Here is a 27108-nt window from a genome sequence, read left to right on the forward strand (position 1 = left end):
GAGAAAGAGAAATGAACAGGTAAATAGAAAAACAGCAGAGAGAAAGAAAGCGAGAAAGAGAGAGAGAAATTCTAATGTTACATCTTTGCAGACAGCCAGAAAGGAAACAGCTCTCCTCCTTTCATTTGTTGAGAGCGGTGAGCACGTCTTATCAGACTCCACTAAGACGGCCTGATTACACGTCCAGCCTGCAGTCTTTTCTCTGCTCTGCACTCACAATGCTGATGGAGCGCGCCCACAGAAGCTCATGAGAGAAAGCAGTAGAAAATTGAGTAAAGTGAACCAGGACACAATTGGCTGGTAGCAAAATGATTAAGATTCTCATAAAAGAGGGCATGGAAAAGCAGCACAGGGTTGTGTAGAAACGATATTCTCATTCTAATTAATCTGGCAATCCCTGAGGATGCGCAATGCCAAGTATGATGTCATTATTACTTTGGTAGTACATCTTTCTACTTTGAATTAGTTTGAGACGTTAACATGGACACTCAACCGTGGACACGCTGAAGTCTGGCTATCAACAATATAAACGTACTGAGCTTTTCAGAGTTGGATGAGATATGTTACAAACACTGAGAAACAGGGAAAGACGGCATGGCCAGGCATATGTGGTTTGTCAGTTACACATTAATGTGATTATAAAACAATACCAGAAGCTGGCTACAAGTGGGCTAAAATCAAGCTGACATCATGACTGTAAATAACAATAACACGTTCTGAGCTATAAATAAGCTCACTATTAAGCTTTTAATAACTTTTAGGTGGCCTGTGGTAAGCAGTGGCTGAGGTGATTTTTGAATTCTGGTAAAATGAATAAAAACCACGCTGTTTTACTTTCTGGGTTTCAGACCTTGCTCATGTTTCGTGTGTAAAGACATCTATGGTTTTATCTGTTTGTCAAGCACTGACAAGGGAACTAAGATACATCAGATAAAGATGTTTTGTTGCTCTGCTCCAAAGTTAGACAGCATATGCCAATAAGGTTATAGTGAACTATAAAACTATAGACTAAAAGGAACTATATATTACAAGAAACCAGTGCACAGTGTACAGTGTATTAATGATAAGGATTGGCACAGTAAGAATACCAAAACTGGATGCATTTTTTTTTATATGACACTTTTCCTTACAAACAATGCTACCACTGCTACAGAAAAACAACACTTATAAAGGCATTTTGCATTTATATGCACACGGTTTTTCCACAAAGCCTCCTGCACACATGAAAGTTTGATTAATATCTCACAAGCTTTACATACAGAGAGCTATACATCTGTTTTGATACATTACATCATTAACTGTGATTAAATAGTTAATGAGGTTAACTCTTCTAGTACACAGAGCTCTCCTAGTATACAGTAGAGAGACTGAGACCATGTTAAAAAGCAGGAATTTATATATATATATATATATATATATATATATATATATATATATATATATATATATATATATATATAAAACGCTGGAAATAAAAAGGTTTAAGGAAATTAAAAAGATAGCAAAGATAGTAAATGGCCAGGATATTGAATATTGAATATTCAGCTTTTTGTACTATTTCTAGGTTCCTACTGCTATGTAAGGAAATATGTCATATTGAGCATGTTATCTGTTTGTACAAAAGGTCAGATTTTCCTCATGCCTAATCTCTTTTAGTGAAACTCATATGATCAAAAATGGTTCAAGGCTTTGCACCGAGAAACAAACAGAAATAGAACAAATGCAAATAAAAACCTTTTCACTGATGGTGTTTGGCAGGCACGGGCAATTTGTCACAGATGCCAAAAGCAGTTCAGAAGACAATCTCCCTCCATATGCTTAAACATATTTACGAAAATAATGAAATACTAAAATAATCCTGAGAGAGATTCCATCGTGTATAACAACATAGGCTAATTTACTTCCTTTCATCAGTGCTTCCATATTGCAAAGCCATTTTGGCACAGCAGTGAGATTTCTTTCACTGTTACATTTAGAAAAGCAGGGCCAATCAGAAAAGAGCTGGCAAGAGGATGTACCATCTTGATAAATTATACTTGATGGTCAAAACATGCATTAAATGACAAACAAGTATCTGCAAATGCATCTCAAGGATCTCTGATTAACTCTTGTGATTTATGCAGAAAAAAAAGAATGCTCTGTAAGTGTAAGCATCGACTGCAGCGGCTCCTCTCCATTATTTGGAAAATGGTACACTATTGCTAGCGATGGAACAAGTGTCCATTTTTCCCCCTCTCCATTAGCCAGACGAGGAGACCGGCCTCCATCAAGACCAGGCTGTAATCTTCTGTTAGCCGTCTTTTTTTGTCTCAGACTCTTTTGTTTGCCTTTCAAAGAAAAGCGACTCCCTTCATTCTCACAAAGAGAACTGCAATTTTCTGTTTCAATCACGAGTACAGTAAAATCAAAGCCTTGCACCCAGGCAGGAGTCCTTTTAGCACTGTCATCAAAATATTGTTATAGTCTGCCGTCGTCTCTTGTTATCCTCCTGAAGCTAGGTCTAACAGAGGGGAAAAGATCTATAAGGAGCACAGGAAACCCGCTTCGTCTTTTCAGAGCAGAACAAAGAGCAGGAGTGGCCGGGACCTGAAGCTAAGCATGACGCTCATATGCGGTGCCATGGAAATGGATCTGCACAATAGAATGCACCATGAAATCAGGTTATTTAACCCTAGCTGAGACCGGAGCATTAGGCATGAAGGGAATATAGACAGACGCCTTTCTGTAATCCAGCATAATTTGAAGGACGAGAGAATAGTTAAATGTGGAATAGTGATCTGTATTATGACATGCAATACCAAATGGTTCACTCCAACACTGAGGGGAAAAATGCACTTTGTTTTATGTCCAGTGTTTATTTGCTTCCTAGTGTTATACTCCTATCTAGCACTGGCAAAACAAATTAAAGGCTCTCAGGTTCCTGGACAGAAATGTGACCTGCATATTGATTATATCCACATCACAGGCTAAATGGAATATCACAAACAAATCAGACTCTGACAGTGCAATCTGTATGTAGCATCACCCACAGATGAATCATTGTTCTCCCACTAACTGTTACTGTATCTCAAGGTCGGTGAAATTCACCCGTCACGGAACGGTACGATTTTTCTGCTCATCTCAAACAGGTTGTACTGCGGATCCACATAAGGGGCTTATGGAAAACAGCTCAGACTCACTTGAAGTCACTTGAGACCCATGAATACTTACTGAGAGCTTCACGTCTAGCAGACCACAAAAGAGAGCAGCAGCTCGGCTAAGCTCTCAGTCGCTTTCATGGGAACTTGGCGAAGAAAGTAGGAAAAGAAAATACTCAAACCTTTGGAGCCTAATGGTCAGAGACCTGTGGAGGATGGCATGTTACATTTCGAGTTTCGAGTGTGTCGTCAAAATAATTACCAACTCACAATATCAAGCTGTTCAGTGGCTAAACTGTACATAATGACCATTATAAACTGTACATAATTTCATATGCATATCACACTTTCCAAGACTGATTTACGCAAATATCCAGAAAATGTGACACAGTAAATATACAAGAACAACATTAACTTGTGAAAAGCATTAGAAAAAAGCAAAATCAGTCAATAATAGGAACAGACATATTCACTAGGCTTTCAAAGCAGGTGTGTTGTTTAACAAAAGTTTAAGCCCAGTAAGAAGAAGGTTGGTTCTTAAAAGCCTATATCAGGTATCCTCGATTAATCTTGCATAAGTGGTCAAAAGGCTAAACTAAGAGGTATTTAATATACATTCCCGGATGTCGTTAGTGTACTGTTTTGATCTTGAGACCATTCATCAAGATGCAGAACTGTGGGTTTGCAGCAGTCACGGATGCAGGGGTCGATGGTGGACTGAAGCGATTATAGTCAGGATTAGTTCTGCTGAGATAAAACAAATGGCTAAAAGGCCCTGGAGCGAGTCTACACATTAGCGTGGTGCTTATATATAATTACCTTAAGTGGGCTGAAAATACATTAGGTCAGGTATCCGAGCTTACTCAAGGGAGATTCAAAGAATTTCAGCCATTTATAGTCATATATTCTGTGTACTGTATGAATAACAGTATAAACCAGCATCTTCTAGAGGATGCTATGCTCCAAAGGTGATATTGTTAAGATCACCTATGCTAAATGCAATACACAATCAATAATCTCATAACTGGGCCATTGGAAAAAAGCATAAAGTCACCTTACGGACAATAAACCTTTTTTTAATTAAGAGCCCCAGACATCTTCCAGCATGAGCGATGTTTCCAGCACAGCCCCTGTGCATACAGCAAGCTCCATGTAAACATGGTGTGCCAATGTTAGAGTGGACCTGGGGTGTCCTGCACAGAGCCGTAACCTCAACCAAACTGAACACCTTTGGGACGAACTGCCAGCACACCTGACCGCCTCACCCGACTCTAGTGCCTGACTTCAAATAATGCTCATGTTGCTGAATGATCGCAAATTCCAACAGCCATGCTCCAAAATCTAGTGGAAAGCCTTCCCAGAAGAGTTTAGGTTATTATACTAGCAAAGGAAGAATAAATCTTGAATGTGATGTTCAATAAGCACATGGGTGTGATGGTCAGCTGTCCTTGGATTTGTCCCAGTGGAACTGAGGATTTCCCTTTCAAATAGGGTACCAGTCTAAAAAGTCCAATCTATCCAAAGAACCCTTCAGGAACTGAAAAAAAAACATGCATATAAATACACAATGCAAAGAGGTGCATCACTGCCTCTCAGTTTCAAGGTCCCTGGTTCTAGATGACTTGGTGTGAATGAGTTTGTGATGAACTATGAATGCTATTTTATTACCTTAACTACAGACACATAAGCTAAAATAATTATTGCTGCCTCTGTTTTCATTTATTTGATGTTTTTAATTAGAGAGTTGGTTAGAGCTACATATATAATAAATTCAGATAAATTTTACTCTATTTATGACTACCTGGTTTTTCTTATTAGATTACATAATCCAGATTTCACAGAAGTCTATTACTAATCACTTCTGTGCTCTCAACAAACCTATGTATGTTGGTGTGCTTACAAATTACACAGCTACAGTATATGTATATACAGCTCCTTAATAGCCCTTTTCATGGGGTTTGCCACTGAACATGTGCATATAGAACAGGCAGGAGGGTTAATACAGCAGTGAGGGAGATGTGGTCATTAATCATTAAACCCGGCATGTACCCAAAGCCTACAAATGCCCTCATTCCACTGTAAAGTAAGTGAAGTAAAATACAAGTGCTGCAGCCAAAGTAAAAATAAAATGCACAGTAAATCAGCAATGACTAGAAGCTATATATTCAAGTCTACATATTTATTGACTTTCTGATGTTACCAAAAATTTTAGTCAGTCTGTCTTTGTTTGCCTGAGTTTTACTCAGGTTTTACGGCGAAGTCTGCATAAAGTGAGCTGACAACAGAAATGGCAATGAGAGCTTCTGCATTTACGTGCCAATAAAAACTAACTGTGTTTCTCCACTACTTCAGGACAGACACAAGCCCTCTGCGCTTGTCAGCAGAATTCCATACACAACATAATAAGACACTCCAGTCAAAACTGAAAAGTCGATACATGTGATGAAAACAGTACGACTCGGTATGATGATACACACTGAATACTGGAGATAAAACTCCTAATGACAACTTGAAGCTGAGGATAGAACAGCTACAATCGCAATGAGGTGAAAGTTTTTGTTAACTGGATCACTAGCAGCAGCACCGGGATAAAGCAGAGGGTCAGTGCTAGTCACTGCTAGAAACAGAATCACTTCTAGAGACTGCTAGAAAGCAGTATGCAAATTATTATATAAAATGTAGATCTGAGTTTCAGAGACCAGACGTGGCTCGTCGGATGCAAAGCTTTTGATTTGCTGGTGTACAAAATATAGCTGTATATGCTTAAGCCAAGTTAACATTATCACAGATAAAGAACCATCAATGACAAAGCAGAAGGATACAAGGGACTTAAATTCAAACTGCACAGAATCCAGAGATTGCTAGAATAAGATATCTGAAAATGAATAATTGAAACTGATCTTTTGCCTTTTCTTCTGCAAACAATGCAATCCACAGGCATGTTTCAAATAATGTTTCAATGTTTCCCTCATTTAAAAGAAGCATAATTCATATTTTGTTGCATAACCAGTTTATTTAAGGTAAAGTCTGCACCACTAAAGCTAATTAGCTGCAAGTTAACTAGAGCACTAAGCAATTAGAGAACTGAACCCAAAACTTGGCTCTCTCAATGACAGATGGACACACACACACACACACACACACACACACACACACACACACACACACACACGCGCGCACACACACGCACACACGCACACACACACATGCTTGTCATGTGAAATATTATTTAGCAGGACAAAACAAAATATAAGTTTAAGAAAGTAAGAGTCAGTGTGGGTTAAATCATTTAGCATATGTTCATTTTATGGAGCATTTAATGACTGTTAGACTGATTAGATAACGATCTGCTGTGCTTACCATAGTCTGTGATCTTGCAAGAAACCAAGTACAGCTCTTTGAGACTTCTTCCCTCTTTAGCAATGATTTCCACACATCTGCAAGAAAGCATGAGAAAGTACAGGGTCAAATAAGATCACGGGTCTTAAAAGGCTCACAATTGTTACAAAGGTCACTTGAGTGAGAAGTCAAGCTTTATTTCAGCTGCAAACAAACAGAAAGCAAGTTAAAGTCACACAACAAAGTTGATTAAAAGTACCCATTGGGCAGGCCTTTCGTCTCTAAAGTGCTTCAGTAGAAAATTAAAAATGTAGCTAAATCTGTCCTGATTAAAAGCTAAACAGTTTCCTCATGGAGACAAGCATCTAAGCAGAGATGGGCAATAAAGAGACTTTGAATGAGGAGCGAAAGCTGTGCCCATGTTCATTCATCTCTCTCAAATGCTCACCAGCCTCTCTCAAGCCCAGGCTAGAGCAGAAGCCCACCGGAGAAAAGCAGCAGAGATCACAGAAAAGCAAGTCCCTTCAAACACATTTAATGAGATGTGTTAGCAAAAACAAATTCTAATCAATCTGTTTGACTCCATTAACCTCTGGAATAAATGAGGCACTCATTCATGTGAGCCTTTATTTATGAAAATCCATAATCCCAGTTGGCAGAGGAAGCAGGTCCATGTTCAAACTCTACAATCAAATCTGGTGGATCTCGGGACACGTAGCTTGTTTATGTCAAAACAGAGCATGTCTTTTTCGTTCTGGCGTGAAACAAAATATTCTTTTGACATAAATGTGAATTAAGCTGAACAAGATCCAGACTCCTCTGAATGTAATGGAACAGAAAGAGCTATTCTTTTGGCTTTGCTACACACTGACGACATTTGGGTTTGCTTTTAGCCTCCTCTTCGGGAGGTGAAATGCTGCTTCTTTTCCCTGATAAACACCTTTGTTGTGTTGGCAGTGTGTTTTGGGTCATTGTCTTGTTACATGATAAAATTTCTTGCTATTAGATTTGATGCATTTCTCTGTAAATGGGCAGACAGAAGGTTTCTAAAGACTTCTGAATTCATTCTGCTTGTTACTGGCATGAGTTACATCGTCTCTAGAACATTTGTAGTTCATCTCTATTTCTTTGTAAAATCAGTTTGGCCTTCTGCTTCTTACTGCTGATGAATGAGTGGCATCTTGTGGTACGGCCTCTATATTTCTGTTCTTGAAGAAATCTTTTTTGTGATACCTTCACCCTGACAACTCTTAGCTGATGGTGATGTTACTGACTGTTTTCTTCACAGCTCTAACAATATTTCTGTCATCAGCTGCTGCTGTTGTTGTTTTCTTGGCTGACCTGCTAAGTGTCTGGTTGCTAGAACACCAGTGGCTTCTTTCTTTTTCAGGACATTGTTGTATAGGCCATGGCCTATGGTTTATGCAACAGCTCTGATATATTTTCTCTCTATGGTTTGCTTTTTTCCCATAGACAGTTCCAAACCCAGGATTTAAACCAAGAGTAGTCCAACAGAGGACACCTGGGCAAAAAAAAAAGGCTGTCAGTCATATATATATATATATATATATATATATATATATATATATATATATATATATATATATATATATATATATATATATATTTTATCACTATCCAGTATATTTGATCACTTGAAAAGGTTACAAACAACAAGTGCCATGTTCATCTATATGTAAATATCTAGAAATGAAATTCTTTCCTTCATCTCATGTACACTTTTTAATCTCAATCCCTCAATGCATAGCGAAAACAAAAGCATTGACCTTGTCGTTCTAGTGCTGTATGTCTGAAAATCTGCTTTCAGATGTATTTTAGAACGTTGCAACTGCAGTAAATTGCACATTATGAGAATTAGAAGGAGCATGATCTGCTTCCTTTAAAGTAAAGATCATGTTATAAGCTTCAGTTCACTGATCTGGATAGTCCCATTTCAAGAAGCACAATTGAATTTGGGGCTCATGCTTTGGGAAAGGGCAGACCACTCGGCGCTCTAACCTTCAACCACACTACTCATCATTTTCCATTTCCATCTCCATTGATATTTTAAATGTGCTGAGTGGGGGAACACAAAAAAACTACAAAGTAGTGATCCTCTTTTATAACTGTGCTAAAAGTCCACTTAAAACACAAAGCCATTGTTTCTGCATTAAGTCACGAAAAACACAGCTCTTTAGATGTTTCGATCGAATGTATGGACGCCATTTCGAGAGAGTAATTCAGTTTCCGCAGCTTTGAAGAGGCACATTACCCCTGCCAAAGTGCAGGTCCACCGGCGCCAGGGAGGTCACTCGGACAGCAACCTTCTAGCATGATCATGCTGATGATCCAGCATCATAAAGTTCCATTTGTGGTATCAGGGTTCTGACGACAGCGACAATCAGTGGCTTTTAAATGAGGACATCTATCCACAAGACAAGGAAGAGAGCAGGCTGAGCTATCCTCATTCTCCTCATAGAGCTTGTTATGGAGTGGCCTGCACTCAGGGCTTATGGCAATGCTAATTATGATTGACATCAATAAAGAACACTGCTGATTTTATGTACAAGCTGGATCTGATTTAGAAGACATGAGAAATAGATCTGTAAGGAAAAGCTGAACTAAAGGAAACTATTGAAAATTGATTTAAAAAAATTATTGAAATGACCTCTACACACAAACACCACCTACTAGTGTAATACTATGGATTTACTAATGTTGATTATGATGAAATGTATGTCTTATTAACAAAATATTATGGGACATTTTAGAAAAGCACTCTGTGGTAATGACATTAGCCACTCATAGCCTCAGGCCATGATGCCTAATAAAGGGATGTTATAGTAGTTTCCATGACAACAAAGACACCCCCATCGTCAAGCAAATAGGCTACACGTCAAAAAAAAAGCCCATGGACAGATGGGGAAACTGAATCGCTCTCAGTACAAACACAACAATCCAAAGAATAACACACAGGCACTGAACATAGCAGTCAGACAGATGGATAAACTTAATAAAGATGGTTCCTGATAACATCTGGCAGGCCCACAACAAAATATAACCAAATAAATGTCCTTTTATGGCAAGGTGTAGCTGACAGACGTTATCAGTGCACTTTTTAATTAGTATGAACATTGATAACATTGTCATATTAATAACAGAAGAAAAGCTTTGATAACATTTTAGAATATCTGTAACTAGCTAATAAGACATGTTTTTTTTCAGCACATGTTTAATTAAGGACTGAAAACAAGAGACAACTAAAAATCCAACAAACTATGGCAGAATTATTAAATGTAGACTGAATCTGTCTTTTCTGTTCCCAAACCACCCTCTAACTCAGTTATTCAAGACATTAAAAGAAAAAAAACAACCTTAATAAATAACAGAATAAATAAAGCAACGTGTGAATAATTAGCCACACTTACACAAAACCAGGATGTGAGTGCACATTTGCTACAGAGCATTCATTCATTAAGCTCCGTAAACTGATCCTTTATATTTTAAATAACACTTGAAAAAGGGTCTCAGCTAAATATGACTATATACCTCACGTTAGTGTCCGTGTTTACAAGTCTTTAATGGTGCTAAAAAAGGAAGAGGAGAAGCAAAAACAAAATGATGAGGATGATAGTGTGTGTGTGTGTGTGTGTGTGTGTGTGTGTGTGTGTGTGTGTGTGTGTGTGTGTGTGTGTGTGTGTGTGTGTGTGTGTGTGTGTGTGTGTGTGAGTGTGTATTGTCATGCCGGAGAGAAGAAAAAACAAAAATAAAGTTGTCACCTGTCAGGGAATAAAGGTAAAGGATCTGCGTGTGGAAGGTCTCACCACCCTGAACAGGACGTGAACGGCTACGTTAACATCATATAAGCTTCAGGTTCTGGTGGAAGGCTTTTTTTTTTAGACCAATAAGCTGACTGGTGGTGTTCTAGCTTGGAGAAACCATGCTAGGTGTAGTGTACCTACATTACCAGTACACCTTAACGGCAGGCATGTGGTAGCCTAGTGGTTATAAGGTGTTAAGCTACCAATCGGAAGGTTGTGGGTTCGAACACCATGTCCACTTAGCTGCCACTGCTGGGCCCCTGAGCAAGGCCCTTAACCCTCAATTGCTCAGTTGTATAAAAATGAAATAATGTAAGTCGCTCTGGATAAGGGTGTCTGTCAAATTCTGTACCTTAACATGTCTTTGACAGAGTACTGAAAATGTAATGAAATGAAGTTCAGTAGTACTTGTCTCACCGTGAGAAAAAATGCCAGGCTTGAATGTTTTGAGAGTGTATACTAAGTATGTTCCTGAATCAAATATCTCAATGACTGGATCTTAGTTAAGGATGTTAAAAGCTAATCTGGGGTCTTCTTACACGGCACACAGAAAAGTGTAATGGGTTTCCACTGCTATCAGGATTTAAACAGCAGTGAGACATACTGTATGTCTAGTTTTCAAAATCACCAGGTTTGTAATATCACAGAATCCAGATAAATAACATAAAAAACACAAAGGTGAAACTGTAAATTATCCAAAAGCTTTGCAAATTCCAGATGTGATAAAAAAAAAAAGACTTTAAACTGCAAGCCTTGAGTATGGAGGATGCATTTTATCACAAAGCAAAAAACCAGTCAATATCCAGTCTTGTAACCTTACAGCATTGCAGGTGCATACAAAACCTCAAGGCCATGTGTGCTCTGTTCAATCACCCTCAATTAATTCTGTGTTTATTTAAATGACAAATTAAATATGACATAAAATGACGGTTTTATATAATAATTTTTCTTAACTATAAAAAAGTCAGAATCGGTTAAAAGGTAAGATTGCTTTATCCACTCGTTTTGCACTCTCTTTAAATATCTGGATTATACAAAAGATTTCTGAATGTCTGGAAGTGTTAGCTGCATGTGCAATGCGATGCGATGCATAAGACAGCCCCTATAGTTTATGAGCATTACTAAAGAAATCCTTCATTCCACTAAAGACATGATTTGCAGTTCGTCATCCACTAACAGGTTAATTTGCTTTTCCAAGAAATACACTAACCGACCACTTTATTAGAAACACCTGCTCACTCCTCAAATTATCCAGGCATTCATGCAATTATCCATTCTCCAGCTGTGGTGTTTTGGTTAGCATGCACCCGCTGTAGCCTCAGATTTCTGTACTTGGTTGATAGGAATGAATCCTGATGTGATCTGCTGCTGTTGTATCTCATCTGCCCCAACATGTGACATGTTGTTCGTTCAGAGGTGTATTTCTGCACCCCAAAGATGTAAAGAGTGCTTATTTGAGTTACTGCAGTGTTCCTGTTTAATTTAATCCTGTCTGCCCAATTTTTCTCAGACCTTTCAAATCAAAAAGGTGTGTTCACAGACTGGATGTTTTTTTCCCCCCATATCATTCCATATAAACTCTAGACACCGTTGTGTGTACGAATCCCAAAAGATTTCTAAAGTACAAAAACCAGTGCATCTGGCACCAACAATCAGGCAACAGTCAAAGTCACTGAGATCATTTTCTCTCCAATCTTATGACTGATGTGAACGTTAACCGAAGCTTTTGACGTGTAACTGTATGATTTTATGCATTGGCTGATTGAATAGCTGCAGAAACAAAAAGATGTACCAAATAAGTGTTCCAAATAATTTGTCCCGTCTATAAGCCTACCAATTCTACAAAAACCGTCATTAAAATATGACTAAAACTGTTATGTATTTTCATCAGAACAAAAAGATTGTAAAGGTTCAAAAGCGTAACAAAGAATCCAGACGCATCTTGCGAACTCTGATTTAACTCGGTCATAATGTTGTAGAGCGGGAACTTCTCATCAAGGGGAGTACTCACGGAGCACTTCTGAAAATGATTTTTTTATAGTAAACGTGGTTTATATCTTCCTATAAATCTATGTGTACAGATTTATTGACACACAAATTTTGATTTCATAGAGGGCATTTTGTTCAAAAGGTTTACTCAGTGTGTGTTAAACACGAAAGTTCAGCTTTTCTCAAAATTTCTTTGGGACACTGAAAAATTTTACATATGTCTATAAATCCTTTTCTTGCAATGCAATGTGAGCAACAAGGAAAGGTGTTTATGTAAAGGCTTTTCGCTGTATTCAATATAATTCATTAATCTGACATTCTTAATAATCAGCAATGTGCATAAGACAGTAAAAATGTCTTATTTATCCAGAAAAATTGCTATATACAGTACTCTACTAGTCTGAAATGAGTGAATCGACAAGATCTGTTTACGGTTTACGGGATTTGTTAAAAGCTGAGTTTACTCAGATTTGTGGTTTGAATAAATTCTCATGGCAGAAGAAGTCTGGTGAAATCTACAGCTGTAAATTGCTTTTTCTATGGAGCGAAGCTGGTTCTTGTCCCAATCCACCGAGCCACAGTCCAACATAACTCAGGAGAGCTGGCTGTGTCCCGTGGCCGACAGTGATAAGACATACAGCCCCGAGACAACAGACAGACGGGGAGAGCGGGGGGCATAAGCAGGCAAGAAAGACACCCAGGAGCTACTGCCAGTAAGTACAGCTGTTAGTGATACGGCTAGAATTTTTTTAAACCAAGATATAAAATGATCTATTTAATACATAACTTTAAACTATAATCTAAAATTGGTTTATGTTTATAAATCTGGTTACAGAAGGCTTCCTCAGAGACAGCTAAAACCAACCAAGCTCATCTTTTCAACCTGCTGAGTCATAAAGCCTTATCCACCACCGTTCAGCATGCATGAGTTCACACAAGCAGATTGGTTAGTGCTGTTGTGATTGACAGGGAGAGAGAATAATGTCACCCCTCCCACTCCAGAGATTCAGGATTTTTTTTTTTTCTATGGCATCGTCGTGGTTTGACAATGGTTTGGTTCAGCGCTATATATCTATAACAATCCTGCTTGGTGGTTAACTTCATTGCTTCATAGCGCCATGCCTTGGAGGTTTCCTCTGGGTCCTCTGGTTCTCTCCCCAGTCCAAAAACATGTGTTGTAGGCTGAGTGGCATCTCTAAATTGTCCCTAGTGTGTGACTGTGTGTGTGTGTGTTTGCTAATTGTGCCCTGTGATAGACTGGCCTCCTGTCCAAGGTGTATCCTGACATGTGCACAAAGTCTCCTGGGAAAGACTCCAGGTTCTCTGTGACCCAGGAGGATAAGTAGTGTAAAGGGCAGATGGATACATTTTCCCCGCATTCTACCTGTAGAGTAAAATTATTTTATTTCAATTCTATTCTTAGTGTATAATTTTATTCTGACAAGGACAGCTCTGTACTGGTTATACTGTGTATGCTTGTTAATGTGACAAATAAAATTTAGAATTTTAATATAAAGGATCTGCATAGTGGACGCTCACATACAGTCAACAAAAAGAGTAACTGATTATAGGTTTTGTGAGAACATGTGTATCTGGATGATGGATGGAGTCTCTGCTTTAAGACAGTCAGAGGTAAAGCTGTACCATGAAGTAAAAGTAAACATTGGCAAATTTCTACAGTACATGAGGAATGAACTACTTCAGGACATGTTGCAATAGGAAAACACACAGCTGTGAGTTTGTAGTGGTATTGAGTCGCCCTGCTGTACCATTGTTCATGTTCCTGTATCAGAATACACTGTGCTGTTTTATTCTGTGCATAGCATAATGTTAATGTAACTGTAATAATTCCTTAAAATAGTCTAATACCTTCCCCAAGACAAAGTTTTCCTGCTGAATTGAGTCTGTGAGCAACTTCAACTCCTAACCAGGTTTAAAGCTTCCTAAATTCGCCATCAGGCAAGCATATTGTCTCTCTAATTCAATTAGGATCCAAACACGCACTTGATTGACTTCACCAGTATTTATGTAAAGCTTAAACTCGCAATCGCAGCAGCTCATGCGAGATGGCGTTGGCATTGTTTACAGTTTAATGTGGTAGGAGTGAATCCCCTAGGGTCTGTCACGCCTGGAGTTTGGAGACCATTATGGCACCCCTGGAGAACATATCACCAGCCAAATGCGAGATGACCGGAGAAAAAAAACTATGTGATCTGTTAATTGTCACACACTTTGATTACCACCATTTATTTTAATGAGAGCGCAGCATGTTCTGCAGAGTGCAAAGAACAACATTACTGCCATGTTCATGGCAGAGACTAAATTGGATAGCATTCATTAAACTAATGGATATGAAGAGGTGGCAGAAGGGAGGAAAAGTCTATAACAACAAATTCTGCCGAATGAAGAAATGGCTCACATCATGGCATGTAATTTCCCAATACTATGACAAATTGCAGGTATTTCAATTATGCAACCCAGCTTTAATTACAGAAAATATGCCTCAGATGTCTCTGACAATACAAATTAATATAATTTTTCTTCCTCACTACCAGCTCAGAAAGTCAGATTAGCATTCATTACCTTTTCTGTTTCAATAGTGAGGAAAAGCTGCTGTAGCTGATAAACGTAACGTAAAACGTGACAGGCTCATTTTTGGCTGAGGAAACAAATCAGTACACAATATGAGTGAATTATTGCGTAAGATGGGTAATTCAGTTTATTTTTTTTCCAGGCTTTCTTATTGCATGGATAGAAAAATAAGGTGAAGATGTACTTTAGCCCAAAAGTCTAACATTCTTTTTTTTTTTAATGAAACCAAGCAAGCTGCAAACATGAGGAGTATTTGAGTTAAGAGTTGCTCCTCATATGCAATTTGGGATACAAAGAATTCACTAAATACTTCAAATCAAATGCATTTTACTATTTCTATAATTTAGAAACCATTAAACTACAAAACTACAGCTCTTTGCACTGAGTAATATATTTGCTATGAATTAAAACAGATATATTCCACATTTTACAGTGTTTGACTGAATTGGGATTATATGTCATGAATCTGATAAAAAGGGCATAAAGCCCATAAAATTGACATGAAAGCCTGTTTTTTTTAAATAAAAGTAATAAAGTAAAACATGAAACCACTAAATTAGTTCAAACAATTGTCATCATATATGGTAGTGTATTTATTTAAATGGAGTCCATCAGTGTGCAATTTAAGCGTCACGTATATGCTCAAACCTCAATATAAATATACTTATTCCTGGAAGTCACCATGGACCTAGCAATACAAGTGTAGGACACAGTAAGCTCTGGAACAATGTCAATCATGATTTGTGTGTAAAATATCCCAAAGGTTTAACATTCCAAAATGTGCCATTAAATCTAGAGAGAGAATATAGTACAAACACAACTCTTTCTTAAAGAGGCCATCCATCAAATTTCAGGGACATATTAAAGCATTATTCAGAGAAGCATCCCAGAGGCCTTTACTAAACAGAGTCACGGTCCTGAGATATTAGTCCCAATTATAATTTTATAATAATGTTTACACAATTGCTGGTACATGCCATAAAGCTGAATTTTAGAATACCATTATTGAAGAAAGGAAAAAAAAAAAACATGCTGAAAATTCACAAACTCGACAAAAGCTTCTCTGATCTGACGAGACCAAAATCCAAACGTTTTGGCCTTGGCATAAAGTGCTGTGTTTGGCCAAAACCCAAGATTGCTCGTCACCATGAGAATACCATCCTTTTAGTGAAGCATGGTGGTGGAAGCATCATGATGCAGGAATGTGTTTCATCAGCAAGGACTGAGAAACTGTTCAGAGCTGAGGAATGAGCAAATACAGGGCAATCCTAGAAAACAACCTGCCCTAGCATTCTGCAGGAACTTGAGAGAGCACTGGCACAAATTGAGTTTAATCCATTTTTGGAGCATGCCACTAAAACAGGCATCTTGTAGGCAAAAGTTACGGCATAAGATGAGTTTCCCAGCAGCTCCTCTGACACTGGTCAAAAAAAACCATTAGGAATTCAGTAAAACAGATGTCTCCTGGCCTGAGTGGTTTGCAAAAGCCAATAGCCGGAATCCCAAATGAATTTCGGAAAAGAAACATTGTTTGATCCAGTGCCAAGAAAGAGCAATGAGATTTTATCCACTTCCAAACGAGGGATAAGGGCTGAAGAGGAAAAGAAAATAAATATATAAATGCTTTATCCCACTTCAAGGTACAGATTACTCTCTTCCCTCTTAGAGAGATGCCATCTCTTATTGAAATTAAAAAGAAAAATCCTATTATCTAGACAGCAAAGTGAACAGATTAAATAGGTCCCAAATCAGCTTCATCCTAAGGCTTATCGTTGACCAGCCAGGCTGCAAACCCTTCAAAAGAGCAATGCTAAAATGCTGGTGTTTCTATCACTGTGACTGGTCAACAAATTTAATGATAAGAGTTGGCTGGGAGAAGGCTTGAGGTTATAAGTCATAACACAAATGATTCAGCTGCAATATCCCAGGGAGCAGTAACATTATAAAATGAATCAGACAAATAATCGTTTTCATCCATGGCTTTGTAAATCTCTTCAGTCAGAGAGAGATCATTTACAGTTACAACAATGCACAGGAATGTGTTAGAAACTGTATAATAAGGCTTAACATATACTGTACATATATTACAGCATTTAATCAGCCAAATAATTGGTACTTTAAAGTTTGAACTCTCAAACTATTCAGTTATTTAAAAGGTTACTTTACACAAATTCAATGATCACTAGACATGTAAATAATAAAAATGCTAAATATGGTTTATGTAGGGTTTAGACACAGCTAGATAAAAATGATTTCATTCTGGTCATGCATTGATAAAATCAAATCAAACAGGATGCATTCTCAAGATTATAACAAGATTGTTATATTAAGATCAAGCCATATAACCAGCATTTGGTGGTGTCTGAAAAACATAGCTTACCTTATATAAATGTGGCTTTATTTTAAATTTTATATATAGACAAGTGCAAGAGAAACTATTCTCTAAAAAAATTGTAGATTAGCCTGAGTTATTAGCTTGAGTACTTTTGCTTTCCCTCCACTCATAATGTATGATTTTTTATGGTTATTAAGTATGTATTGAAATCACTACCTAGCTGAACTTACTAACACTAAAATACGCAATGTTGGCAATATGAGGATAAATTTGTGTGCATGTTTTACTTCATGAACTGAATTGGATGGTCACAGCTTTTAATAAGCCACAGTTCATAGATTCCAGATGATCCAATCTCGCCCTCAATCCTCTTTTTCTCTGTTGCCCTGCCTCTCAGCTGTAACAGTTTCATGCCAAGCTTACACCAGACCACAGCCCAGTACACACATATTTCCTTTTATTATATCTCTCGGTCTTTCCCTCACACCATATGTTTTCGCATAAAGCACTCCATATTTATGAGTCTGACTATCTTCCTTCCCAGAAAGGAATGCGTTCCCACACACTAAATAACAGGCAAGCTCGGTGTTAACGATGAAATGGTAAAACGCAATGATAAATGACAAGTGAAAATGCTAGACATCAAAGGCCTCAGGCATGCAACATTCACACTGCTAGAGCGCTGCCACATAAAAGCTTTTACTAGAAGGGGGCACCCATAAGATGTTCCTCACTGTTATCCGTCTTGATTTATTTCATTTCTCTTACGAGGCTGTGAGATAAAAAGCAGTTTGACACAGCACGCTCACAAGCTGCATAGCCTGTCATTTAGACTTATCCCAATTACAACGCTACAGGCATCGGCATGGCTAATTATCCTTATTAAAGGCTTTAAATAGGATTATTGGATTGGCTCATAGCAAACTTTGATTCACAGTTAAAAGATCTTACTCTCACCAAATGCCACTGTCGTATCCAAGCCTGACATTTAAATGTGCTTGTAAAACCATCCTCGGCATCAGAATCCTTTTAAGACCCTTTGCCATTCACCTCATACTAATGGAAGCACATTCCAGGTAATCTGGTAGCTTTTCTTTTCTCAGAAAATGAAATATAAGGTTTGTCCATTTGGTTTTGATGTCTGATTCTTTCATTTTAATACTAAGCCACCTGCCCCACCCTGGCAAAGTGGACTCACATGTCCACAAGCAGAGAATGGGGATGTGATCATCCGGCATGTCTCTGATGTCCAGATGATCTCCACTGCAGGTATTAATATGCTGATTTGAGAAAGAGAGAATGTTGCAGTCGTGTCATCTCTTGTTAATCGACATTTTAGCTTGCAATTCAATGAGAAACTCCATCTGCATATGTTAACTATAACTAGAATTCTCCTGAGATGGTCAGTCTAGACTTCTCTATCCCCAGACAAAGAGCCCAGCTCTTCCCCAGGCACTCCCAAGCCAAGTGTAAGATATCATCTCTCCAGCAGGGCCCTAGGTCTTTGTCCAGTGGGACGTGCCTGACACAATTCTAGAAAGGCATCCTTGCAGAATGTCCAAGGCTTCAGAGCACCACTGGTATATAGCAAAAGAAAGAGAGAGACAAACCTGCAGCCTTTATAGGATAAAATCTTATCAACATGACCCACAATCACAAAGGAATGCTTCCAACACCCTGTGAAATATATGCCAAAAAGAAATGAGGCTATTGCACATGAGCAACATGAGACCGTACATAAGAAAGGAAATTTAAGGCCACAGTGTCCACAGATTCACCAAAATGGACATCTGATAATTTGAAAAATATATATATATTTTTTTAATTAAACTTTCCACGGCCCATTGGAGCCTGGTGAGGTCCTCTGCTGTTGCAGCACATCCAGCTAAAGGTTTTATGTATTGTGTGTCCTGAGACCATTTTCTGCTCAATACAGGTATAAAGCACTATTATTTTGAGGTACCATAACCTTTCGGTCAGCTCAAACTATACTGGGCATTCCCCTTTCAACTCTCTCATCAAAATGATATTTCAACCCAGAACTGGCACCTACTCATAGATTACTGTGTTGTTGTTGTTTTTTTTTGGCAAAATCCTGAATAAACTTTTTTGAATACACAATTGTGCATAAAAGGTAACCATCAGCAATATCTGACATACTCAAACTAGCTCATCTTGCAGCAACAATCATGCCACATTCAACATGAGATGACACGTTTCCACATTCTGATGCTTAACTTGAACATTAACTGATGATATAACTACATGATTATATGAACTGAACTGCTGCCAGTTGATTGGATAATTGCAGGTTTACAGGTGTTCCTATTGAAGTAACTTTCATACAGATAAAGTTATGTTTGCCGGTGTTCTACTAAAAAAAATGAACATAAACTACAGAAAAAGGATTGGAGGAGTCAGCCAGTGTAATAAAGAACGGCTAGTCACAGAAAGAAAACTTCTCACTTCATCTCTACACCCAAATACTGATGATCCATCAACTGCAGTCCTACACGGTCCAGTATATTGGCTCTGCCTCTTTATACTCAGGGGTAATTAAAAGGCAGTGGACTAAAGGTTGAGCTGAAAACTAAAGTATGTGAGTAGGCTTATCTCAATCCCACACATAAAGAGCAAATCTAAACTTATGCAAAATAGAGGGCTTCTTTTTAGATAATGAGGTATTTAACAACATTTACCCGTCACATAAGGATGTGATAATAATACAGCCTAGTGCTACAGCCGGCCCTGCAGTGAGAACGTTATTCTGCAGTGAATTTTGGGGTGACACGGAAATCTGCTGAGTACAAGTCTTAAATCTTACATGTATACGAGTCTCACTGATAACTTACAATTTCCTTAAATTAATTCAGTTTAGTGTGGTATAGGTACAGTGCCTTTACTGTTTCATTGTCCTTTGTTAACTTATTTAAGCTTTTGTAAGAATTAAGTGCAAACATCTGCTGTCTGGAATGGAGCATTACATCAAGCCTGCATTCCTTATAAGTGTATTTATCTCATCTGAATTTGAGGTCAGTGCACAAATGGAAGCTTCTAGAAGAACACATGGGACAGTCAAGCAAACAGTAGCCAGAACCCTTAATTAGTTGTTCGCCTCCCGTCAGGCAGGGTCAACTCCCAGGAATGTGGTTCAGGGTCAGAGAGAACTCCACAGCAGGAAGCAGGTGAGTTGTGGTAGTGTTCAGAGACAGATCTTACTCTCAGAAGAAAACATTATCCATGCAGTTCCTCGGCGCCCTGTGAAAAGAACGCCTTCTCTCCCTGAGGAAGAAGTCTGCTCAGCAACTTATCAAGCACCAAATGTCACAGATCATATATTGACACTTGGCAGAAAAGCAGTTTTCCATCAGCTCCACTTCCACTACCCTGAGGCTTAGAGGATATGGAGTGATTTACCAGATGATGTGCAAATCACCTCAGTTGGTTACAGAATAGTTCTGGATATGTTGAGAGGCATTCAGAACAAGGCATAGATCTATGTTGTGTTTGGTGAATAATATCAAACTCAATGCCCTGTATTCTGTGTAAAAAATACCTATATTGAGACTTCTCTAGCCATTTTCTCTGCCAACTTTCATTAAGAAACAAGCAGAATTCGACGCCAAGGGCAGCAACAGTGATGCCTCTGCCGCCAACAAGTCTGGCCCTTCTTGAGACTAATTTATTTAAATGAAATATCTTTAAAATATACTTCAAACAAGAAGAAAGTCATTGAATAAAAATGTATTTAGACATCTAATCTTGCTATGACCCTGACCCTCTTTGGTTTAGTTCCACTGTCTAATCTGTTTATTTGCTATCCATTAAATAAGCAAAAACACAATGCCTCCACCACCCATTGTCCATGTTTATTTCCCCTGCACATAACCAAAGCCCAAAGAAGCTACTTAATCTAAATATCTGCAAATGATTACCTGCATCTGCGTGTACATGTATAGTGTGCATCACTTGACAAGAAACTATTGCAAGATCCAGACAGATGAGAAATCCTCAGAAAGAAAACCTCAGAATAAATGAGTGGAAAAGTATAACATGTTCCAGACATGGATCATAGACTGCAGGAGCTTGAGCCATAAAGACTTAAACTGGCTAGTGCTTCAATGACTAAAGTGACATCTGTATTCAAGTCTATGGGAAAGACTGGGAAAAGAATTTTGTGGTCAAAAGCGTGCACACATAGTGAGTATGATTCTTGTGCATTCGTGTGTTATGGAGGGACAAAAAAATCACTTTGTTTGTTAGGTGACTGAGAATAGCAATGTGGAGCGTGATCAGACAGTCCACAGAATGCTACAGAGGTTATTATAGAAGAGATGCAGTACATAAACCAGTCATTAGAAAGAGACGTTATGATGCATAATCCAATTCAATCCATAATCCTCTTAAGATACTTTAGATACTAAGATAGGCTCTAACTATAGTTGCAATAGTTAGTGAACAAATACGTTAGGATTTTATTTACAGGATAAATAAAACTCCCCAGGGTGTTAGACACCACCACCATTACAACAGCAAATGACTATCCTTGGGAAGAATAGGGTTTATTCCTCCAGTACATTTCCAGGGATTGCAGAATCTAAGATGAAGCACAATGAAGCTGTTCTGGTGGCTCACAATGTCCAAAACTAAGACACTGTTTGTTGTTGTTGTTTTTTCTGTTACCAAGGAGCGATTCTGAGGAATAAAATAAAAAAGCATCACAATGGGATCAGGTTTCCAAGCTTAATCTCACAAGAGATATATCTAGCTTTTGAAGACAATGGTACTTTTTTAAGGCCAAATTTCACAGGCCATTTGACTGACACTGCATACAGCCTATTACATTTACTCACTGGTAAATGTGTCAAATAAAAATTCTATTGAAGATGGGATGTTGTAAACTTCTTCCTTTCCGTTAAGTAACTTGCCCCAAAAGCTAAGTGTCATTGTTGGTTACATTTTAAATGGAAATCTGATGTCTGGCAGTGCAAACAGACAGAAAAGGGAATCAAATTGTAACTCGGGTCCTGAAGCTTGGAGCCAAGTAATATCCCATGATGTACAGGCTGTGGGTGAGGCATCTGAGGCTGGCACCTCTAGACTTCTGTTATTTTTCAAGACTTTAAAGCTCCCCCTTTAAGTTTCTTGCATTATAACAATAATACACACTGTTTAATTTTAAACCTACCCATCTGATTGCAGACGCAGTGACATACTGAAGATGAAAACGTGAAGCATTCTGTGATTCTTGCAGCAGAATAAATGTTGGTACTGGCAAGTCGAGTAAAGCAAAATATATTTTCAGTTGGCCCTGGCTTTGAGGTAAATAAAGCACCTTGTTTGAGAGAACAAGCACAAAACCAGAAAGAGAAAGCAAGTCAGAGAACTCCAGCTAAAATAGCGTGGGATAAGACGGTTTGCCAGAATAGCTGTGGAACCAGCAGAATGGCCTCATTCTTCATGAAACCCCACTGACTTGTTACCATGTTTTCCCACCAGATTCGGATTAAGAAACTTTTACTTCACTGGACCCATGCCTTTTTCTACCTCCTACACATTCATCTCGGTCACACACTGCCATGTTCTGCTTAGCAACAATCAGCTTCAGAACAAAAAAAAACCCTTAAATATCACCTCAATCTTCTATCTACAGTACATTGCGTTACTTCTTCCAGAGGGTTTGGAGTGACCTTAGAGAACTCTCATTATATTTCCCTCCACCTGCTGAACTTATCAAAAATTATAAAGTGATAAATATAAACTTTAGAAGCTAGAAGCAAAAAGATCAGTCTGAACATCCCAATGTAACCAAAAACTAAAGTTAATCTTATCAAATCTTATTAGGTGGGCCTACGGCTGCATGCCAGTATATTTTGGAATATGTGTAGCCCTTCAGTGCATATTTAAAAGTCATTTTTTATTTGGAAGTTTGTGCGATCAGAATGAAACCATGAAACCAGTGAGCTTGTACTGTGTGTGTCAAAAATTGTCTTCTTTTGGCCTCCAAAACTATAAATATGTATATAGAGACGTTTTTCGATCCTTGTGTTAAACCAGAGGCTTTGCCTAACATAATCCCATTTTAACCAACCCCTACCCAACCTTCTTTAACTCACTGCTACTGACAGCAGCGTTTGAACTCTTTCCATTGGATTAGTCTATTCATTAAAGTTTAGAGCTCCAAAAGACAAAGAGGGAGAGGGAGAGGGAAAGAGAGAGTGGGGTCATGGTGGAGGAGGAAGGAGGGAGGAAGAGAAACTGGTTTCTATTAGAGGTCTGGCTGTTGTGAGCAGTGGCTGGGCTTCCTCAATCAGCAGATGCCTGTAAATCCTGTGAGCTGTCCTATATGCTGCTGTATGCTGAGAGTGTGTCTAATTGAGAATGCTTGTTAAGATAATCATCACCAAGGAGCCAGCACCTGTTCCACTGAATGGTCTGACTGTGTGTGTGTGTGTGTGTGTGTGTGTGTGTGTGTGTGTGTGTGTGTGTGTGTGTGTGTGTGTGTGTGTGTGTGTGTGTGTGTGTGTGTGTGTGTGTGTGTGTGTGTGTAAGCAGAGACCATGGGCTATTGGCTTTGGTGCTGCAGCTCATATAGCGATTTATCACCACATAGTCTCTTACAGATCAGTCAGTAAAACCATTAAACTACTAACAATCTCACTTGAAAGTTTGTGGTTATGTTACAAATTTCCTTAACATACACTTTTAGTTGTCAACCAGGTCATTGCAGCACATGAACTTGTTAAAAATTTGTTTAACGTTTTTTTTGTTAACATTATGTTTACACTAAAGCTTAACTTATGTAAATACTGCCAGTGCTGCTGTGATTCTATTGCACACCCACAAATCACATAAAGCATGACTGCTTTTTACACCTTTACTGACTAAAGTCTGTTGCAGTTTCAACTGACATAGCACACTGTCCATGAGTGTGTAAAGAACAACACCTAGTACATTTTGTGTGAAATTGCCTTTCAGTGTCTGTAGCTGTATCTCAGTATAGGTTTACAACAAACAATTTAAAAGTAAAAGTGAAAAAGGGGACACTTGCCTGTAGACATTATTATTCTGGTGAAGAGAGTTGAGTGGGCAGTTGTAACTATGTGACATTGACTTTGACAGAATTGCTTTCTTCAATAGACAGTGAAAGGGAGTGATATGAATTGACTGGTGAGCAAAGGGAGGTAGACGGCAGTGACTCGAGTGTATTACTGCTGTAGGGTGCACATCGATCTGTAAAAATCGACTCAACTCAGTCAAAGTGGAGGATCGACAGGGCACCACAACACTTTCTTGAAGGGAAAAATAGACCAAAAGCTCACCTTATAAAGCAGCATAAATTGTGGCCCGTTATTACATGGCATAAGATTCATGAAAATATGATTGATGTATGACACTAACATGTATTTATGTAAAGAGTGACAAAAAAACAACAAGCAGCCATTGTTAAAAAAAAGACAAATGCACTACATCAAGTGCTCAACTGCTTTTCTGTACAATTTAGCATTTCTGCTGCCATTATTGGGCAATGACCTAAAGGGGAATATTCTCAATATAGAGAGATGAAATCAATAACCTGCCAGTTAAACACACCACATACACAGTCCTGGAGAAGCCGACATACACGCTCGCTTTGTGTAATCAAATACTACATCAAATGGCACTCTGATAGTGCTCTACACCAACTAAACCAACAGGAACTCAGCAAAATATTGCAAAGTAGGCAGTTGGCATAAAACATAAGGCAAAAGAACTGAAAAGAAAAATAAACCAGAGTGAATGGAGGACTTTGAGTCAGTGTTTGTTGCCACTGGTGTGGTAAGGACTTAAATAACAGCCACTGCATTATTACTCAAACCGAGTGTCTAGACCACAGACTGGGACACGTGCTCTATACTGTGCTCTATAAAATGCAGAAGTGTTAAAAATCATATTAACTGCTCTGTCTCTTTCCCCCCAGAATAAGTGCTCTAATACAAGGTTAAAGAAATTCTAGGGTGTTTTATAGTGTACTGTGCAAAAGTCAAAGGTACCAGCTATTTTAATAGCTTTCATCCACATTAGTCAGTAATTTCATTCATTTTCCAACTATAAAGAACCATCTATAGAGAAAAATACATTAAAAGTTCTTCAACAGATGGTGCGGCTTCCACAGAACCCTGCTCTCCATATCACTGAGGCTTTCTAGGATTTTACCCACAGAGACAAATTTGAGCAAGACAGGAAAACTCTGTGGAAGAACAGTGGCAAGTTCTAAAAGTTGCACGAAACAAGTCACCAGCCAGTTCCTTTAAAAACTGCACAGCTGTGTAAATAAATATAGGCAAATAAATGTAAATAAATATAACTTCAACAGTCTGCAGAGTGGTGTTTTTGTGACCATGTCTGTGAGTGCGTGATCACATTTTTCTACATAACTGTTAACGATCACATCTCGATCTGTATCTACTGTACGTATGATTTTATGATATTTCTGCTGTCACTTGTTCGGCTGATTAGATGATTGTGTGGTTCTGCGGGTGTTCCTAATGTTCTCAAAGTGTCTGCGTGTGTGTTCAAGAAATTTTCATTACTTTTCAAAGCATATTCAACTTTACAGACTTTTTTTTATGTAACTGACTTTTGAACAGTAGTGAATATTGTGCAGCCTGGAGAGAAGAGAAAGCATGTCAATATGTGGCAGCGTCATCTCCCACGCTCAAAAAATACCATAACACACCAAGACTTACGCAAGTCCCAGTGCAGTCCACTCACAATATTTCTCTCTACAAGAGAAAAAAACAGGGAAAATTGCTGAATAAAGTTAATGCTTTTTAAGGAGGGAGAATTTAATCATGTGTCCACACATCTAGTCACACTTCATTATTGCAACACACCCTCTCTCTCACACACACACACACAAAAAGAAAAACAAAAAGAATACATTGTAGGCCATAAATGTACTGATCCTCAGACACTTCTAGCCAACACATTACAGCCTTTAATAAGTAGAGCTGCTGCTCATACTGTACAAATCCAACTAGGTCACAGAAACGTTTCATACAACATAAAGGCTAAACCTAATTGTCACAGATCTTCTGTTCCTCTCTTTCTTTCAGCCTCTGTCTTTCTCGGTCACATCCTTTCAATGTGCTTTGCACTGTCATTGCTTTGGCACAGCCGAACATGAAGGACTTAAAGGATTATTGTGTATAATCTCCGGGATCCTATTATCTAGTGCTTGGGATGTACTTTAATACTGTATGAAAAAACAAAGTTATCCCCCTGCTTCTGATCCGGGGACCTGTTCAGTGTAAAACACAACACTAACTGTCAGGTTTCTCACATACACTCACTGTCCACTTTAACAGGAACACCTATTCACTTGCTCATTTATGCAGATATATAATTAGCCAATCATGTGGCAGGATCAGGTTAAAAGCTTATTAATGTACATATGTAAATAAGCATAGGCCAAATCCGAATCTCTGGTATAAGAATTTCAGAAACTACATATCTGCTAGGAATTTCACACAAAAACAGTCTATAAACTTTACACGGATTGGAACGAAGAACTACAAACACAGAGTGAGCTACAATTCTACGGAAGGAAAGGCATTGTTGACCGAAGAGAGGTCTGAAGAGAATGGCCAGATAGGTTTGAGCTGCCAGAAAGGAGACAGTAAATCTAAAATAAACTCTACACAACAATGGTGAGGTGGGTGGGTTACAATAGCAGAAGACCACACTGAGTTCCACTATTGACAGCCAAGTACAAGAATCTGTGGCCATCATGGGTCACAAACTGGACAGTTCTAGCATGTACAGAAAACATTTGTAGCATGTTCTAACAAGTCTCTCTTCTTGAACGTTATCAGTGGTTTGCATCTTGCGGTAAGCTCTCTATATATAAAAC

The 27108-nt window shown here is 38.4% G+C and overlaps 1 protein-coding gene across 2 annotated transcripts in view; it reads right to left on the bottom strand.

Moving 5' to 3' along the window:
• The window catches only part of fbxl17 (F-box and leucine-rich repeat protein 17), a 208727-nt gene that overhangs the window by 51453 nt on the left and 130166 nt on the right, over nt 1-27108 (bottom strand). For both annotated transcript variants that reach the window (XR_003443863.2, XM_027167168.2), the window contains exon 8: nt 6498-6574. Coding sequence is in view for 1 of the 2 variants with exons in the window: in XM_027167168.2 (XP_027022969.1) it covers nt 6498-6574 (77 nt within the window). In the remaining variant the exon portion in view is untranslated. The remainder of the gene's footprint in view (nt 1-6497; nt 6575-27108) is intronic.

The sequence above is a fragment of the Tachysurus fulvidraco genome, chromosome 14 (assembly GCF_022655615.1).
Source record: "Tachysurus fulvidraco isolate hzauxx_2018 chromosome 14, HZAU_PFXX_2.0, whole genome shotgun sequence".
Taxonomy (NCBI): Eukaryota; Metazoa; Chordata; class Actinopteri; order Siluriformes; family Bagridae; genus Tachysurus; species Tachysurus fulvidraco.